General features: G+C 47.1%; 1 protein-coding gene across 8 annotated transcripts in view; it reads right to left on the bottom strand.

The window, feature by feature from the left end:
• Window positions 1-20,216, bottom strand: part of CRTC1 (CREB regulated transcription coactivator 1) — a 1,230,699-nt gene that overhangs the window by 678,002 nt on the left and 532,481 nt on the right. For all 8 annotated transcript variants that reach the window (XM_069649310.1, XM_069649311.1, XM_069649312.1 and 5 more), the window contains exon 7: window positions 8,502-8,545. In XM_069649310.1, the coding sequence (XP_069505411.1) occupies window positions 8,502-8,545 (44 nt within the window). The remainder of the gene's footprint in view (window positions 1-8,501; window positions 8,546-20,216) is intronic.

The raw sequence follows: 20,216 nt of genomic DNA, 5'->3' as shown, positions 1-20,216 counted from the left end.
AGGGTGGTGAGCCCAGCGGAGCTGGGGCGTCGGTGGTCGGGTGTCCCGGGCCCGGCACCGCGGCTGCCACGAGAGATGAAGAAACACCCCGCGGCGCCTGAGGTGGTCCGGGGGGGCTCGTGGCGCAGTGGACGCCTCACGTGCCACCCCCCCCACCGAGAAAGAAGTTGTGCCGGAGAAGAGGAGGCGCGCCTGCCCTGAATTGCGGAGCAGTGGGATAAGTGAGGCTCCCTCCAGGACTGCAGGTGAGGGGAGAGCCCCGGTGGGGTGCAGGGAGCCCGAGAAGCCTGGGCTCGCGCACTTGGCGATCCCATCTGGGACCAGCACGTCGTGGCCGGAGGGCCTAGAGCACCCCCTGGGTCCTGGAGTGTGTGGCGCGGCCACTGGTGAGGTGGGTGGAGCGGCCCGCCCGGTGCGGCACCGGACTGGACTATTGGAGGCCACAGCCCTCGGGATTGAGGAGGATAGCCTGGTGGTCGCCGGAGAGGGCCCTCCACTGGACATTGGGACTCGCGCTGGTCATCAGTGTTCCCCTTGGGGGACGGAGGAGGAGGTGCGCTCGTTTTGATGTGCCACGGTGAGCCTGGGCTTGCGTATTTGGAGATCCCATCCGGGAGCGGGGCGCCTTGACTGGTGGGCCCGGTGGGGCCCCTGGGACCCGGAGGGAGAGGCGCTGCTGCTTGTTGGGAGTGTGGAACGGTGCCCCCGGCGTGGTGCCTGGGCCCGGACTGTTGGAGGGCCCTGCCCCTGAATCTGAGTAGGACAGCCTGATTACCGTTGAGGAGGGGCCTCCTCACGGGACATTACAACAACTTCTGAAGCAGCGTTACAGCCTGTACCTCGGCGCTGGGCTGGAAGTGCGTTGTCCTGGGGAGGGGGGGCTCCTGATTAGAGACAATGGATGGTGCAGGGGGCCCCAAGTCCCCCCAGGGAGTGAGGCCCGATTGAAGCACGCAGAGAGGACTGTTGCTTGGCTCTGGGAAGGCCGAGATCTCCCCACACACAATCTGCCCCTCGAACAGCAATATCGCCAGCAGCTTGGTTTCTGGTGTTTCAGAGGGAGGGGGCCCCCTGTCAAGAAATGTCTAGGAACAGGGCAAAGGACTGCCCATCCCAGGGGAAGACCCCCAAAAAGAACTTAGACGGCACGCTTCCAAAGCTTTGGACTAGGGACTCAGATGGCTGGAGCACAAGAGTCAACCCAGGTCCCGGGGCGACACTCCCCTAGCGACACCCGAAGACAAGCCGGTAACCCAAGCAATGCTGACACAGTTCATGGGTGAACTGGTGGAGAAGATCACGGCGGCGGGACAACAGCAAATGGACAAGCTGCGTGAAGATTTGGCTGAAGATCTAAGGGAAATCAAAAGAGATGTAAATAAGGTGGAGGAGAGAGTGGACATCAACGAGCGAGCCATCCAGGAGCCCACGGAAGATGCAAGGAAAGTGGACAATTTGCTCGAGACTTTGGCGTTGGCCACGCAAAATTTAGAGCTACAGGCGGAAGATTTGGAAAACAGATCGAGAAGGGCGAACATTAGAATCAAGTCGCTGCCGGAAGATGTTCAAGACCAGGAGCTGGCCCCAGTGTTGAAAGAAATATTTGGGGGTATGCTATACTCTGGCTCGGACTTGGATATGCAGTTTGACAGAGTCCATAGGGTGGGACCCCGTCGGCTGGAGACTGGATCCAGACCGCGCGATGTGCTGGTAGCCTTTCATAACTATGCAGTCAAAGAGCGAATTATGGAAAAGGCGAGAAGGTCAGCCCCTGTTACTTATAAAGGCCATGAAATCTCCCTTTACCAAGATTTGGCAATGATTACACTAATTAAACAGAGACAGATGGGCCCGGTTGTGTCCTTCCTTAGATCGCAACAAATTCGGTACAGGTGGGCCCATCCCTTCGGATTGATGTTCGCCTGGCAAGGGGCGCATCATAAGATCACGACGTGTGAGCAGGGGATGACCCTGCTGAGGTTGGAGGAATTGGCCTCCCCCCCCCCACCAAAGGACAGGAGGCTCCCCCAGCGCGACGCAAGCCATGGGAATGGTCCACTACCAAGCACAGGAAAGTAAGGAAGAGAGCTATGGATTTGATATCTAGGGAAGTGACCAATGGTGAAGCCCGGGAACCCGTGACCGGTCGGGGGAGCCATGGGGCCGCCCCATAAGAGTGTCAATGGTCAGGAAGTGTCCCAACTGTAGTCTGGGGAGGGCGCTAATGAGGTTCATTCAGATCTTGCTGAGGGGCAGTATTCTTTTTGCTTAGAGTTCTATGGGTGTTCAGGTCCGGGGGTTCGGGGACGGGGAGGTCTTGGGATGGGAATGGGTTTTCCCGCGTGGGGCGTTTCTGGGTTTGGTATTTAGATCGGCTCTCGTGGTGGACTCGCGAGGGGGGCCGAGGGCCAGTCGATCTAGCCCAGATGGAGGATAGGGGGTGAGGGGGAGACGGTGGGGGGCAAATGGTTTCAGGGTACAGGTTGGCACTGCTCAAACAGCGAAGTAAGGGGAAAGGGCTCTTTACATAGGAGAAACGGGGATGAGCTCAGTGACCCCAGGATGGCTGGGGAAACTTCACTTGGAAATGTCCCATGGGTAGTCCGGAGGCGTTAAAGTTTCTTTCCCTAAATGTGAACGGCCTCAACTCCCAGGTGAAGAGGAGGAAGGTGGAGAGGTTTCTTAGGAGGGAACAGCCCGTACTGGTGGCACTGCAGGAGACCCATGTACACACTAAAGATGTCCACAGGATTCGGTTTTGGGGCTATTCCCAAGTGGTTCAGGCTACCCAGGCAAGCAAAAAGGGAGGAGTCTTGATAGCTTTGCGGGACGGGTCGGGTCTGACTATTGGCGATCTGCAGAAGGACAACCAGGGAAGGTACCTGGCGGTGCAAATTGAGGGTAGAGGAGAGTCTTTCACATTAGCGACTATTTATGCTCCAAATCAGGCGCAAGACGCCTTTATACAAAATTCTCTCACTCGCCTAGGAACGTTTGCGCGGGCGAACATCCTCTTAATGGGGGACTTCAACATTGCCTGTAACCCTTCCATCGACAGGTGTTCTTCCACTTGGGAGACTCAGGGGGGACCGTCAGGAGACCTGGTGAAGAAAATGTGAGACTTAGCCTTGGTAGATACATGGCGGGAGTTATATGGACAGGCAGTTTGCTACACCTTTTATTCCCATGCCCTCAGGTCTCACTCAAGAATTGACTATATTTGGATCTCAAAACCATTATTGGGAAGGGCAATGTCATTGGAGGTGGGCGCGATTGCCCTCGGCGATCATGCGCCTCTTACTCTGCTCCTCGCTAAGCCCAGGGGACCCCTAGGTATTTGGAAATGGAGATACCCGGTCTCATTGGTTAGGGACCCGCTCTTGGTTAGGGAAATGGAGCAGGAAATACTGCAGTATGTGGACCATAACACCTGGGAGGATACAAACCCCCAGGTTTGGTGGGATGCCCTTAAGGCCACGGTGCAGGGAAGGATCATTGCAGTCAAGGCTAGAAGGGAACGGGAACTAAGGTTGGAGGAGCAACAGTTAGAAGATAGACTTAAGGAGGTCATGGGCCGGATGGGCCCTAAAATGTCGGCAGCGGTCAACAAGGAATATAGGGCAGTGAGAGGCCAATTGAACCTCATACAAACAAGGGCGGCTGAGCGTGTTCTCCTTCGGTTACGTCAACGGTTGTACATCAAGGGCAATAAAGCTGACCGATTGCTGGCTAGGAAATTGCGCAAGGAGGCAGGTGACAAAACTATATTAAAAGTAAAGTGGGCGGGAGGGGTCATGCTCACATCGAGCACAGGTATTGTGGGGGAATTCACGAAATTTTACGCGGCCCTGTATAGTTACAGTTACCCAGATAGAGCTGACAGGAAGCATATTTACAGGGGGTTAGCGTTCGGTGCGTTTTGCAGGACGATAGAGATGCGCTGGACGTCGAGATCTCTGTTGACAAAGTGCGGAGGGTTATTAACAACCTTCCAACTAGTAAAGCCTCGGGCCCTGACGGGTTCGTCGCTGAATTCTATAAAACCCACAAAGAAGTGTTGATTCCCATCCTCACCAAATTATTCAATTTCATAGGGTCCTCAGGGCTCCTTCCAGATTCCATGAACGAAGCTAAAGTTATTTTGCTATATAAACAGGGTAAGGATCCGACAGATTGCGCATCCTACCGTCCAATTGCGTTAATGAACGTAGACGCTAAGATATATGCTAAAGTTTTGGCGAATCGCCTCGAGAGCGTCTTACCCAAACTCATCCATAGAGACCAATCAGGATAACGTCAGGAGACTGGCCCACCTGATTGAAAAGGTCCGGAAAAAGGATATACCGGCCCTTCTTCTGGCAATTGATGCCGAAAAGGCTTTCGATCGGGTTGAGTGGGGGTTCCTATTTGTGGTCCTAGGTAAAATGGGGTTTGGCCCGGGATTTATTTCACGGGTACGGGCATGCTATCAGAATCCAGTTATACGGTTAGCCATAAATGGCCAGGTATCCACCTCAATTCGGGTGGGAAGGGGCACTAAGCAGGGTTGCCCAATGTCACTGCTTCTTTATGCTCTCCACTTGGAGCTGTTCCTGGAGGTGGTGCGAGCAACTGAGGATATCAGGGGAATCCCGTTTGAGGGCGAGATCCACAAGATAACCGCTTTCACAGACGATATGATCCTGGTTTTGACCCATCCGATCAACTCTCTACGAGCAGTGGCGAGAGAGTTGACTAGATCTGGTCAAGTTGCTGGCCTGAAAATTAATCCTCACAAATCGGAGGCCCTTCCCCTGACGGTGTCACCCGCCGACGTCCGAGATCTAAGGAAGGCCTACGAATACAGATGGGTCGATACCTCCTTGAGGTACCTGGGGATTAATCTGACCAGGTCGGTGGAGCTATTGTATGTGGCAAACTACCCTCCGCTCCTTCAGAAAGTTAAGTCGAAGTTGGTGGATTGGGGACCTCTGGAGATCTCGTGGTTGGGTAGGATTAACACGCTGAAGATGGCAATCCTGCCGCTGCTCCTCTACCACTTTTCAGGTCTGCCGTTCGGTGTCCCGCCGTCCTTTTTCAGGGCGTTGCAAAGAATAGTCGCCAGGTTCATATGGAACCGAAAACGCCCGAGGGTGGCGGCATCCATTATGAAAGCCTTGCCGGATCGAGGGGGAGTGGGGCAGCCAGACTTCCGGGTGTATTATTTAGCGGCGCAGCTTAGAGACTGGCAGAGGAATGACAGGGACAAGGTGTGGAAGCAGATGGACAGAGCGGTGATAGGAAAGGACCTGGAAGGGGTTTTGTGGATACCGAAGGGTGATAGGCTGGTTAGAATGTATTGTAGTATAATAACAGCGGCTACAGGGGACGCCTGGGACCAAGCAATTGAGAGGGCACAAATCACCTCTTTCCCCTCACCGTTCTCGCCCCTACACGGCAACCCACAATTTACGTTGGCGGCAGCGAATGAGCCGAACTTCGATCCTTGGTTTCACAGTGGCTGTAGGATGATACGGGATATGTTAACGGGGTGGGGGATTGGGGGGTGAAAGCGTTTGAACAGTGCAAGAAGGACTTTGGGGTGGGGGAGAAACAGAGGTTCTCAAATCTTCAGATTAGACATTGGATCTCCCATCCTACAGTAAGACAAGCGGGGACACAATCTCTTACCCAGTTCGAGAAGTATCTAGATACAGACACAGGTGATAGAGGGGTGGTGGTCTCGTACATTTATAAACTTATAAAACGGGAGGAAATTATACATTCCGGAACATATAAGAGCAAATGGGAGCAGGATCTAAACGAGGACATAGAAGAGCAATGGATTAAACTGTGGTCCCAAATCCCAAAACTAGCAAGATCTCTCCAAATTCGTGAGATTTGGCTGAAGCTGGTAATGAGATGGCATTTAACCCCTCTCAGGTTAAATAAAATTTACCCCAAGATTTCTGTTTATTGTTGGAGGGAATGTGGCGCAGTGGGCTCTTGGGCTCACATTTGGTGGGAATGCCCAAAAATTGGTCCCTTCTGGTCTTTAGTTCAGCGAGCAATCGCCCAGGTGGTGGAGATTCCACAGGGAGGCAACAGGGCGCGGGACTTACTGGGTCTTAATTTTGTGCTCACAACAATGCCATCCAGAGCTGATTGCAAATTGTACATGATTATGTCAGCAGCATTGGTCCTGGCCAGGAAGTGGAAGTCAAAGGACCCTCCACAGGAGCACGAGTGGGTAGCGAAGCTGTGGGCTCTGGTGGGATTGGAATGGCTTACCTACCCGATCCAGGGGTCTCTCAGGCGATTTTATTCAGACTGGGCCAACTTGTTGACATTTTTAAAGGCCGGAGCCCGCCGTGCATGGTGCCCCAAGGCCATGGAACTATTGGGCATTGTACAACCTCAAGACGAACTGGACTTGTGAAGATGCGCGGCTACTGGGCTGTATTCATGAGAACAATGGCCCTGATTTACTTCTTTAACCTGCTCTGATGTCCAACCTGTACGTTTTCGGAGGGGGGGACGGGAGGTGGGAGGAAGGGAGCTATAGAGGGTTAAGAGTGATTTTTGTTCTTGGTTCATTTAAATGCAAATAAACATTTATTGAAGAAAAAAAAAGAAAGCAGAGAAAAAGAAGCACACACACTGTGGCAGAGGCCCACTGGTATGCATCTAGCTATGGAGGGAGCACGAGAGGAGCTTCCACACAACACGTGAGTTTTTTCGAACACTGTTGCAATGCAACTCATCCAGTTTCCAAGTGAAGAGCAAAACGGGAGATTAAGACAGCCCTGGGAAAAGTATGAACAGCCATTAGGATGCTTAGAGATGTGGTAAATGCTCACTTACAAGTACCTACAGGTTTCTATCTCGGATGCAGACCCTGTATGGTGAAGTAGTACCATTTTTTGGATGTGAATGAAAGGCTCTCAATAAATTAGTGGCTGACGAAACAGCACCTGTCTTAAGGTAAAGCTGGATTCCCTGAAAGTGAAGTAAAACTTTCATCTTTTGGGGCATGACGACTAAGAGCAGCTCCATCCCCTGAAAATTCATTTCATGCTTGCAGAGGGTACTTACCGGTGCAGCCAGAGCCATGGTGAACACCACTTCTGCCCGTTCTTATGATGGCAGACTGGGATTTAAAGCCCTGGGTCCACGCCAAGAAAGCAAGGAAGGAAAGGGAACACTGTTTGAGAAACATAAGGAGGGAAGGCAAAACACATGAAAGGGATATCAGAATAATTGGGTTAGGGCCAATCCCACAATCCACAGGCACCAAGGAAAATGGAAGGCGGATTCCCCATCTGAGGACTATTGGGAATCAAAGTCAGGCCAGCCTCACAAAAGGGAGCAGAAAAGAGAAAAAACTGATACAGTAAGTAGACAGCAGTCTAGAGAGAAGGTGCAATAGAAGAGAAAGGCAACTCCAAACTTGTTAAAGGCCGACACTGGGATGTTTGGCAGACACCTGCAAGGCAGAAGGAACAGTCTGCAAAGGCCTTTCACTCAACCCCTGGCATAGGTCAAAGAACAAGTAGTAGCAATTGCTGCAAGTCTTCTGCATGTTGTCCCAGCTTGGTACTGGAACCAGAGATCATACCCTGTTAGGGGCTTAAACCCAGGAGGGCAAACCCAGGGTATGGTGTACAATTGTTGGGAGTTGGATTGCAAGTGCGATTTGAACTAGTACTTGTGGAATTATTATATTTATCATAAAGGTGGTATACTGGTACAGAGCACATTCTTTCAAGACACAGGCTAGGAATAGTGTGGTTGAATGCACTCCAGAATTGTAATTTTAATACCATTGTATTCATTATAACTCAATCATGAAGGTTATTTCTTCCAGTAGAAACAGCAACAATAACCGCTCCGGCGTGCCGGATCGGGTATCAATGCTATTGGCACCCTGGGTTGCCAATCCGATAACCCAAGGTGCTGACAGAAATGTTTTTGTATGAATGTACGGGACACCTGCAGCGTCCTGTTCATTCATACAAAATACTTAGCCAAAATGGCTGCCACGGAACTGGAAGAGGGGCTCCAAGCGGAGCCCCTCTTCCATGACGGCCAGCAGGAACAGGAGTGGTGGTAGAGGGGTGCTGCCACCGCTGAGGTGTGTAAGAGGGAATGAAAAATGTAACTTTAAGGGAAGGGGGGAGATGGTAGGGCAGGTGGAAAGCAGCCGTCTGGTTGCTCGGAACACAGGCTTGGATCGGTAGATTCAGCCCGCGAACCCAGCAACCCGATTCGTTGCTGCCCCTCCCCAGGTGTAGGGTAAGCTTTTTTGCAATAATGTTGGTAAACTCTGTTTGATAATAAATGCTTCCCAGGCAACCTCTGCTCATTTAATAAGGACATCTTATTTCGTAATTGTTCCTTATATGCATATGATTATTTGAATTTTAGTCTAATATTTACTACATCACATAATGATCATGTTTCTTAGCACTTAAATTGAGATTAGCATACTTTTGATCTTAAATTAAAATTTCAGCTCATACCTTATTCCTGGAACTTCGCATGACTTTGGCCTGGATGTCCCCGTCTATAATGTAACAGGAAAATACTGTGAAATGCAAAATTATTAAAGGCATATAACATTAACTTTGTAAAGAGCTTTTCCTCATGAACAGACTCTCTTGCTCAATTAAGGATATCTAATTGTAATGAATTCAGATTTAATTCAATTGTCTTTTAGACTGACAAAGGGTGCCATGTTGGAAAGTATGATACATCAGCATGATTGAATAGAACAAGCATAAAAAAAATGTTTTAATGCAATACATATTCAGTGTTAAAGTAGCAAAGGAAGGTAGCAATACGAGCTAGCAATGCAATTGTTATTCCCTCAGTGGATTAAATTGTGAGGTTACAAAGCATCAGTAGCAAACAATGTAAACTTAGTCATTCCCAGCATTGCTTGCTTGATGCCAAGGACGGGCCACAATCTGATCTGGACACCTTCCCTGGAAGAACATTTTATAGAGACCTGGTGGGTGGTGGGTTCACAACTCCTTCCCCAATCCCAGCAGCTGAATTGCTGGCAAAGCTTTGACCCATGGAGGTCCTTGTTGGATGAGCTCAAGGTGCCTGATGCGGAGGAGAAGGCACGATTGCCGCCATATTTGATTTATTTTGCATTTATAAAGCACACTAAACCCGTGGGAATCAGGCCGCTGGTTAGAAGAGTACAATGGACGAAATCAATGTGAGTGCACATTCTGGCAAAGCCTCACCTCAAGGTGTGGGGGGCTACATCAGGTATGTAAGCAAACAAGAATGACAAAGTAGGTATGAATGCACAATCTTGCAAAGCCTCAACTTATGGTACGGGTGCTACATCAGGTATGTGAGCCAAGAAGGATGGTTCGGTAAAGTGGCAAGGAAGGGACAATACAGTTAAGTTTGCAGAGCCAAAAAATAAGGTATGTCACAGGCGTTTTACAAGTTTAGCAGTACGCAAGAGTCAAATCATTAATAAATGATATATGTATCTTACTCTGATAAACAGATACACCTGGTGAATTCAGGGCATATGACAAGATAACCAATGGGCTAGAGGACAAAATCGGTACGTTTCTGGACATATTGCAAGTTTAGTATTGGCTAACAGATCAGAGTACATTAGAGGCATCTTGCATGGTTAACAATAGGTATAAAATCAGTGTCGATCAATTCAACAGTTTGTGTTCTACAAACTGCAGGGTCCAATGGGGTGGACTGGTGAAAAATGTCAGTTCAGTTAAGTATTGTAACAAATCACTTTGAAAGAGTTTGAAGAGTTTGATAAAGTTCTCCCATTGGAAACAATAGAACCAAACCCATAGGTTAACGGCAGTTATGGGGAAAGTAGAATAGGTTATTTTCCTATACAGATGCAATAGATGAGGAAACCAGCCAGAGGAACAGCAGAATAGATTCCCGATATGTGAGCCAGCCCACAGTTTGAGAACCAGCAGGCCAAGAAGACCTGGTTGCAGACAATGCACAAAGGCCACTTCATCAACGGAAATCAACAGCAGAGGGTGAAACCTCCAAACCACACTACTTCTGGATCCAGGATCAAACAGTGATTCCAGACTTGAGGAGAATTACTCTCGGTGCTAGTTCCTGTGTTAAATTCAGCCCAGGAATAGCCGGAGGATGTTGAGGTGCATACTTCAGGTATGGCTAGTCACTGTTGGGACTTCATAGAAGAGGCTCAAATCTACAGCAAGGTTCCAGACAACCAAATACAACAGGACATGTTAGAAGACAACCCGTCAGGCAGAAGCATCAGCATCCATAAAGATGACAGGAGCACAGAAGAAGCCAGCCAGGATTTCCAAGATTGCTCTGGGGGACGGAACGGGGAACCGAGCCAGAAATGAACAGTCCCACAATGGAGGCAGTGGCAGAAGGTGGTCCAGGACATCACAAGACTCAGCTGAGGCTTGGCATCAGTAAGCCACCCAATTTCCAGGCTTAGAAGATTTCCTACATTAAGGGACCTAGGCAAGAAGGATTTGCTAGGAAGGCTGCAATACAGAAGCCAGGGAAAAAGTATCACAGGAGGACAGCCAGTCTAACTGGCAGGAAGCCGAGGAAGTGCTCAGGGTGGGATACTACCAACAGAGAAGGTGCAGAGACCAAGGACAACAGCGCCAAGGTCCTGCCAGGATGGCCACACCTGTGTCCTCCTCAGTGTCAGGACATCTGCAGCAGCAATCTTCCATGAGTTGAGGTACCAATCTCTGGAATGTGCAGGCTGTCCCCACTCAAAATATTCCCCCATGGCCAGCCACCCAATGATCTCAGGTGAGCACAGAACGGTTTTGTCAAAGAGCCAAAGCTGCCCAAAACATTGGTACGCACGCAGACACACACACTGCAGATTGGGATTCAGAGGACTTTGAGTTAAAACTGTTGCAGACTAATTTAAACTAAAGGTGCCTTTGTAGGCTCAGTATGAGCCTATGTCAGCAAAATGGGGATTTTGGCCACACCTCACGGACCAAATAGAGAAAGGGATGGCCCAAAACAAATTGGCCAGGAGCAGTGCTGAAAAAAGGCATTAATAACACAATGGCTATCATAGAGGTGCATGTGTATACTAATGAAGTAAAAGGATTTGGATGTCTGGTGTCCTGGTAGCCATATGGGCTATTAAGGGTGACATAAAGACATTTAATTGAACAGTCGTTTCTACTTAAGACCTTCTGACCACTGAAGAAAAGTTGAAAAACCAATAATCAGTTTATTAGGCCAATAAATTAGGGTGCTGGAAGACCTCAAATGGAATTCTGGCCCAACAGTATATCTTACAGTTCAAGTGATCTATCGGTACTAGGTGAAAAAAAAACGATAAAAGCAAATGTGTTTTTCTAAACCGATCATGAGAAAACACTGTTCACCCACCCACAAGCCCATAAACAGACCCCCACCACCTTTCAGTTATCTTACTCTAAAGCGAGGTTTCATTCCAATGTGCCTTAGCCGCAGGAGTTAGATGTGTGCGCATCTGTGAGGGAGGTGTGTGAGAATGCTTGTGGTGGGGAGGGGCGGCGGTGCAGGTAAAAGTGTTGACGTGAGAGGTGGAGAATGAGGGGAAATGTGTTGTGTTGGGCAGGGAAGTGGGTGGCAGTGGATGAAAGGGGAGATTTGGGATGAATCCACCAGATTTACTAGAAATCCGGACAGGAAAGGGTGGCTGTTCAATAGGTGTTATTTTGACATTTTAGAGGCCACACAAAATCAGCCAAAATAAATGTTTTTTTTGTGTTCAGCCATCAAAATGCCGAATTATCACATAGAACCAGATATAGGACTTGGCCACAGAGATTGGGATTGCTATGATGAGATCAGGCCAGATGCATGTATCGGTGACCTGGATTCACACCTGAATCCACATCGTGTTTTTACAAAGGTAGAAGCCTGGGAAATGAGTATGTGGAGACCACTCTTGATTGGATGCCAGCCAAACGTTTGATTGGTGCAGTGTTTCTAATGGGAGCCTGTAGGTGCATATGTTTATTTATAGCACAAAAAAAAGCACTTTTACAACAGCAAATACATTCACATATAATAAACACATACTTCTTCAACAATACATTATATATCAACAGTAATATCAAACAATAAATGCATTAAAATACATTCTATTCTGCAATCTCTTAGCCATTACTAGTTCTCACAGAGAAAGGTTTATATTTCAATATCACTTTAACATTAAGGTTTTAGCTACCGCTCACCATATCTGCTTATTGGCATCTAAACTCGTACAAGTTCAATCATCCAAAGGACTCGTATTGCGTGGCATGACACAAACAGCTGTGTGCATATGCACCCATGTCAGAATTGATAGCCGTTTTCCATACATATTACAGCCCTATGATAAAAATTTCATACAATGTATTTAAACCTAAGTGCCAGAAATATTTGGACGCAATGTATTCGTAGTTGTGCACGTAACGACTGTACATACACCTATATAAGGCTACGAGTTTAGGGCACGCAGTCAGTATAAGTCTTATTGTTTCCAGATTGTTTTCAATATTACATATACTACAATAACTTTGGGATGTCTCTAGTTGCCATTGTGTTCCGTGGGTTGCTCTCACTAGAAGTTGGAGTCGTCGCATAAACAACCTAAAGCTGCGCACTGCTGGCGAGGGGCATAAAATCAAATACTGTTGTGGGCAACGATAGATATAGATGATCCCTTCCAAGTATACATAGTTATGAAGTTTCCCCATACGCACTAAGTTGTTTAGCCAGTCTTTAATCCGGGATTTATGTTTGAAGGCTCTCTTAATGCATCTACGAGCGATCCAATGACCAGTTGAGAATCAAATATGAATACATTGAAGACCATACCTTTCCTGGTCCTTGCCTCCTTCTAGATTAAAGACATCTTTCCCATAATTCACAGCATGTCACTGACCGGATGACACAAGGTTTTCAAAGGGAGCTGTTCTCTGATATTGGACAATGGCTTTTATAAAAATTAAACCACATTCCACTCGTATATATTGAATGGGGCAGGGGGTGGGAGGCTTAATATAGACCACCAAAAGTATCCTTCCACTTTATCTAGCCATGATAAATTGTCAAGTGTTAGGGCTTCAAGGCCATAAACTAGCACAGGTATGAACCATTGGGTGTAAAGTAGCATGATTCCTTTTAAGGTATACCCAGCGTATTGCGAGACATAATTACGAACTAGGTTGGTAATGTGTCTGGCTCGCTGAGTTTTCCTCAATTAATGATATGTATCCTGGTTTACTGTCCATCTCCACTCCTAGAGATTTATAGAAGCACGTGTAATCGATAACTCCGCAGCTGATATTCATTTCGGGTCTATTGACTTTTCTAGATGTGACAAGCATGGTCTTGGTCTTTATGTTGATTGTAAACCGTCCCAGTTCTTCCAATATGGCTTTCATACCCTTTATCGTGAGGTCAGTTATCAAAAGGTCATCAGCGTACAACAAACGCTGAGACCTTCGTGGTTTTAAATCTAGTAAGGCAATGTGCATGTTTTTGAATTAATTTGGCGGTGTACAAATTGAAAAGGAGAGCCGCTAATAGACAGCCTTGTTTGACTCCCGTGTTAATTTTTATTAAGCCAGTTAGTCTTCCGTTGTTATCAAGTCGAACACGAGCAGTGTTATTTTGATGCAACTTGATCATAATTCCAAGTAGCCATGTTGGACAACCATAAGAGGTCAGTATCTCCCACAATTTATTGCGGTTGACTTTATCAAACGCAGGGCTGAAATTGACATAAGTAACATACTGAGGGATTGCCATGTTTGGCCCTGGTCATAATTACATCCAATATTCTGATGTTATAGATCGTGCTCGACCCGGCACGAAATCCAGACAGGGTGAAGGATCTTATTCTCATCTGTCCAGCTCTGCAGATGATGGAGAACTATAGCTGAGAATAACTTACTTATAGTATCGAGTAAAGATAAGATTCTATAGTTGCTATGCATGGTTCTAGAGCCAGCTTTATGCACAGGAATCAAGATGGAAGTAGTCCATGACCCAGGAATTCTTTTTCTAGGCACACCTTTTTATATGCTGTCATCAAGACCAACAACCAACTTAAGGGATCATGCTTTACAACAGCCGAGGCAAGGCCATTTGGGCCAGGAGCTCTGGAGTTATTAAGTTTGCCTTTTTCCACTATCTGATCGTTATACATATTAGCAGAGATATGTTCTACCCATATCTGTTCATCAATGGCATTCAAAGGCTGGGGCACGCTATTGCCTCTGGCTTTGTTTAACACTTTCCATATGGCTCTGCTGTTGCCCTTTTGAATGATTGCAATTGGGCCTTGCCACCTCAGGTTGGATTTTTTCAAAGCGGTGTCGCTTGCACCATCCCATGTACCAGTTTGTCAGGCGGTTGCTTTGTATGGAATGTTCTGTCCGAGATGGGGAGGTTCTCTTCAGATGGCGAAGTTCACAATGGTATAAACTTCTTTTAATCACAATTTCTGTATCATATGGAAACTCATGCCCTTTGTCAGATGCAACAGTAGGAATGCCGCGCACTGGGGCTACTTCACCATTCTATTTACTGATGAGTGTCTCAATTGCGTCACTGTCTAAATAAAGAGTATCATGAAAAGGACGACAACAACTGTTGTAATATTTTGGACATTTTCTTGATTTTAGTTTGATTCCATCTTAGCCTACATCCATTATTAGTAACCTTGATATTAGTGGGACCTCGAACATCGGGGCTAGCCAGTGTCAGATTAAGATGGGCTACAACCATGGAATGATCACTAAAAGGAAGCAATATAACTTCAAAATCGCTCATATAGGTGAAAGTTGTTGTATTCCCGCAGATGTAATAAAGGGTAGCTATATTGCTGCCATTGGACCAGGTACATTGTCCGGGATTGTCACTAATAGTTCTTCCATTAAGGGGCCATAAGTCCCAGTCATACAAAAAGTTACTCCACACTTTGCCTCTAACATTTCTCTTATGTTTGACCATTACATTGGTGAGTAGAATGTTATCAAACTCCACCTTCATCGTTGATGTCCCACAATGAGCATTGAGATCACCATCCAAAATTACTACATTACCATCAGTCAAGCATCAGTTTGTAAGTAAATTGTCCAATAGATCATGTATGTCTGTCGTGCACTTGTGGGAGGATTATATATTTATAATCAAAATATTAGCGACGAGCATACCAACTTTACCTTTAATTTTGACTGCTAGAACAAAATAATTGCTGGATGTGTCTGCTAATTCGTGAGACCAAAAGTCGGGGCTGATTCCCATGATCAGACCGCTAAAAGGGCGGCCTTTTTCCACCTTTTTCGTGCGATTTTGATAAATACAGTGGGCATATGTGTGAAAATGTTCCATTAGCCAAGTTTTTTGTATGAGGATTGTGTATTTAATAATTGCATCCAGTGAGCCACCCAGGCTAAGAAAATGGGAGTGCCCTCGACTGTTAAGAATCTACTTTTATCGCTCATGGTTGGCTCACTTCGACTTGCCCCAACAATTTAAGCCATTTCCAACTTCTCGATTTTCTGCTGAGATTTCATTTTCCACAGGAGGAATCCTTGCAGGTTTAGGTTTACATATACCACAATGGTTGCATGCTTGGGAGTCAGTGCTAGTAGGAATTACAATGTCAAGTTCGTATCCAAGAGAATTCAGAGTCTTCTTGGGCACAAATTAGGGAGGCTGTAGAGGGAAGAACACAATGGCCAAGTGAAAGAGCCCCAAACTGACATCTTAGTGGTTGCACAAATTCAAAGTCACAAGATTTAAAAATGCGCAATGCAGGAATCTTGGCACAAAGTTCGAGTAGTAGGGGTCTATTAAATGGTTTGTTCGCTCGCTTGTCCATTCTTTCGCTGATTGTGACCACTCTGATGTTCTTAGCAGTTACGCTATCATTACACACTTCTCCATGTGCATCATTTTCATGTATATTATTACAAGGTTGTCTACCTCCCAATCCATGAGTAGCGGTATCACTGGTTTCGGCGGAGATATTAGGCACAGAGCTCTGTATGGTAGGGGTAATGGGTGTTTTCACTTTAACTTTATCATTGGTAGCCAACCAGCTAGTCAAAGTTCCTAATTTGGCAGATGCTCTCTTTCTTCCTGTTGACGCGCTTCCTAAGGCACTTTGCTGTGGCTTTGATAGCAACTAGTGAAGCAACTGTCGAATTCAATGGCTGGTTATATTCATTATTATCACCCTCAATGTTGCTTTTTATGGAATGTTGGAAAGAACTGGCGATAGTGGACGTTGCCTGTTTTTTCGCTCGCTTCCTTCGACCCTTATGAGTAAGATATCTTAGAGGTGATTCAGTAATGTTATACGAATAAGCCACTTCAATGGATTAAACTGGATGAATAGGAGCCAGAGATTCATCTATTATTTCCCTATGGCTATTGTTAGTACTTTTTGGCCGACTAATTACATGTACTGTGTCTTTCAATTGCATGAGTGAGGCTAATAGCTGTCCATTTTTCAAGGTTTGATCGGTTAACTTTATCAAACTCTTCAAAGCGAAGTGTAGTAGGTCAATAGAAGGAAATGAGGATGGCTTGGAGGTGTGTTTTTTTCTTTCTCCCCAGCCATACAGTGAGTGTTGCATGATCCATTGTGGTCCATAATGTTAATGACCTCTGGCTGCGTGGTCATGTCAGGCATCTGATAGCTAGGGAGGCCTGAAAGACGTGGTGAAGGCAAAGACATTTTACACATTACTTCAGGCAATTGCATGTCTGATTTGTCATTCATATGGTCCACCATTGCGACCTCTGCTTCTGCCGTAGCTCTGTTTGTCCCACACAGGCGGTAGCATAATTCCAACAAGGAGTTATCATCGATCAAATCATATGAAGAGAGGGGGGGGGGGAATAGTGTCGCTTGTGCCCACTGTCGACGGATGGATTTCAGCTGTGATAACAGCAACAGGTTGGCATGCATTTGGTTGAACTTCGTTCCCACTTTGAAAAAATCTGTAATGTGGGCGGAGTCACAGTGAGGTTTAGTTTAACAAGTCTGTGTTTTATGATCTTTGGTAACAGTGGGAGAAACATTCACCGTTTCACGGTTTTTAGTATTAATCTCCTCACATTGTTAGCCAGAGCATTTTCCATGTGGTTTGCTCTTCCGGAAATTATGTTTGTTTTTTGTCGTCGTTTTACCAGGCATAATTACAGATGAGTTCATTTTCTCTTACCTCAAAAAGCAAAACGAGGTGTTCAGAAGGGTGACCAGTTGTATAGGAGTTTCGCAGCTACCGCCTGTCACTCGCCGAACACTGTCGAACACATTCTTCTCCCACACCCGATGTGCATAGTAGGACATTAACAGGCTTGCCTCTTGTCAAGGACTCTGGCTCTCCTGCAAGGCAACCACAGCCGGCAGCAACCAAGACCTACGATTGTACTAACAGCATCTTGCCTCCATTTGAACAACTGGTCCAACTGGTACTAGGCCTACACCATTTTCACAGAAGTCTCCCCAACAGAAGTAGCTGCACGGAGGTCCAGCAATTTGTTTATCTTCCCTCGATCAATACACATTGTTCAGGTTCCTTGAGCTGTGGGGGGCGGGGGTTAGTCACTGGAGCACAACACCACCTGTCCCATAGTTTAACAAACTGTTAAATACATGCCTACCGGAAATTGACACCCGGCGGGTGCAACAGCCAATCACATTATTCACAACACAGGCAGTATCTACCGATCCAATACCAAGTTCTGAGCAAGCTGTGCGCTTCCCTCACCCACAGTAGCAAACTGTCTCACCCCCCAACTCTATCCTAGGTCCAAATCCCTTCTACCACTTGCCTGGCTGTGCAGAGACATCTACTTCTATGGCAGCCATCCGTATTGTATCATTTCATTTTTGGTAAAACACAGTATGTGCATTGACTGAACTGATATTTTACACAAAACCTTTGCTCTCAGCACACTGGGTTGCATCCCAAAGGTGTAAATATCATTAATACCAAGTACAAAGGGCTGTAACTTTCTCCCCAGGTCGACTCTTATTTAGGGTTTTTGTTATGTTAAAGGTTCTTATACAACACAATATCACCAGCTGTGTGGTACCTTGGCGCTCTGGCGGGTCTGTAAAGCAAGAGAGTAAGGGGCGGGGCGGGTGTAAGTTAGTAGGACTGAGCCAGAGAAAAGAGCAAGGGAGCTGTGATGTGCTGTTGGCAGCGTCAGTTCGGTATACATCGTTTGCAGAGCGTAGGTGTGATTTTTGGTTGGTAGCCGTGATGTGCTGATGTGCGAGGCTATGTGTGGTTTGTTTAGTTGTGGTGTAGTGAAGTGTGTGCGGTTGGTTGTGCTGTAGAGGTATAGGTGTGTTTAGTTCAGAATTTGAGTGGCGCATGCATAAGGAGGAGTTATTTTTTTAAAAAAAAGGCTTTAGTAGGGTTGTTTAGTGGCGGTACCATATCCTCCCTCACTGTTTTGATCGGCTGTGGCCAGTGTCCCCTCCCCGGTCATATATTCTGGAGTGCCAAACTTACCACTTCTACGCTGTGTGCAGAAGAGTGGGTCCTCAATGGGCTTTTCAGTGGCGGTACCTTTCCATCCAAAGTGTACAGACTAAGTGCTGCCCATGTCCCTTACCCCTTAGCACACCCTGGTGTGCAGCAATCCCCCCCCCCCCCCCCCGAACCCCAGAATCCTCCAGGGGCAGATGCGCTCCCTGTGCCCTTCGGTCTATTAGTTCCGAGATCAGGACGCATGCCTCTCCCAATTTCGTCTAGGGCTCCATGTCAGTAGTCCAATTAAGGTGGATACATTTTTCTCCCGTTACCCGCTTTACACTATAGTGAAGGGTACAACTAAATCTCCCACCCATTCGGACTGCTCTCAGCACTCCATTCCGGTCTGGCTTACTCCACATTCCTTCTGATTGAAAGCCTACATTTGGGATTCAACTGTAAATGCAGCGACACCTAGATAGGAGTGGGAGAAAAGCCTAAATGGGAGACAATGTAGTACACTTTGTTTTACCCTAGGCTAACACTCAGAGGATTTTTGGTTACTTTAGGTGTGCTTAAGGGACGAGCTGGTGGCAGCAGTTATTTTTTGCTATTTGTGTGTGCATTTTACTTCGCCTTACCGCATTTGGCTACCCTCTGTGGCTAGTGTCCAAGCGTGGCCGTGACACAAGGATTTTCTTTTGTCCATTGCCCATCTTGCCATTAACCCTTCTTCCTGGCCTTGGAGGCGTAGGACAATCCTCATATGGACTTCCAGTATATGTGAAAGCATAGACTTTTTGCGGGCTTCTGCAGGGTCGTGTATGTTTGGGTTGGGACTCTATGGCCCCAATCCACAAACTGGTTTTGGTGTGTCTGAATGGTATGCATGAGCTGTGCCACCAGTGGCCGTGGTTGGATCACTGCTTGGGGGTGTTTGCGGGCAAGATCTTTGATTTGCTAGGTAGAGTTTTGGCTCTTATCTAGCTTTTTGGATAAGAGGACCGCTGCACCGATTTTTCAGAGATCCTGAAAGAAACCAAAGGAGCAAAGTATCCTGTCCAGCGGCAAGCTGTAGGGAGACCATGGGAAGAATTCCTGGCGACCAACCTCTGCTGCTGTCCTGGAAGAGCCCCGTCTTGTTGAAGATCTTCAGCAGTCCTGCAAAGGAGCTGTGACCCTTGGAGTTGCGGAACATCCATTCTCAGGGTCAGCACAGAGTCCTGCAAAGAACAGCCTTCGGAAGTGCCCCTGGACCACCCAGTGGCTGACCAGCTCAGAGTTTGGGCTACCATGCTGCAGACCTCGCAGTTCCTCACCAGCTTGTGCTACAAAATTCACTGCTGCCAATCGTCATGGTTCCAGCATCAAGTGGACCCGAGATAGGAGATGAAGTCAGATTTGAACAAGTGCATTCTGGAAGGAAGTACTGGGATGGATAAGGGGCCCCGTGGAATTCAGAGGGTTGGGAGCCCTTTGTTGGTCCTGTTTGGCCTGTGGAGGAGGGGTAGAGGAGCGCCCTCCCGGCATATGGTTCAATTTGCACTTTATGGGCCAGAGCATGCTTAAGGATCCATTGGAAAAGTAAACTTTTGCAGACCGAAAGTGAATTGTCAACTAAGCTGTGGGAACTATTCCACATGGCAAATGCAACTGGCATGCTGCACAACAATGTCCTCTCTAGGGCAATGATATGTGCCCATTTCCTTGAAAAATATAGACCCAAGCAAT

This window comes from Ambystoma mexicanum, chromosome 1p, assembly GCF_040938575.1.
Source record: "Ambystoma mexicanum isolate Mex_15411 chromosome 1p, UKY_AmexF1_1, whole genome shotgun sequence".
NCBI lineage: Eukaryota > Metazoa > Chordata > Amphibia > Caudata > Ambystomatidae > Ambystoma > Ambystoma mexicanum.
The sequence above is the reverse complement of the archived record's forward strand: the minus strand, read 5'-3'. Positions and strand labels throughout refer to the sequence as shown.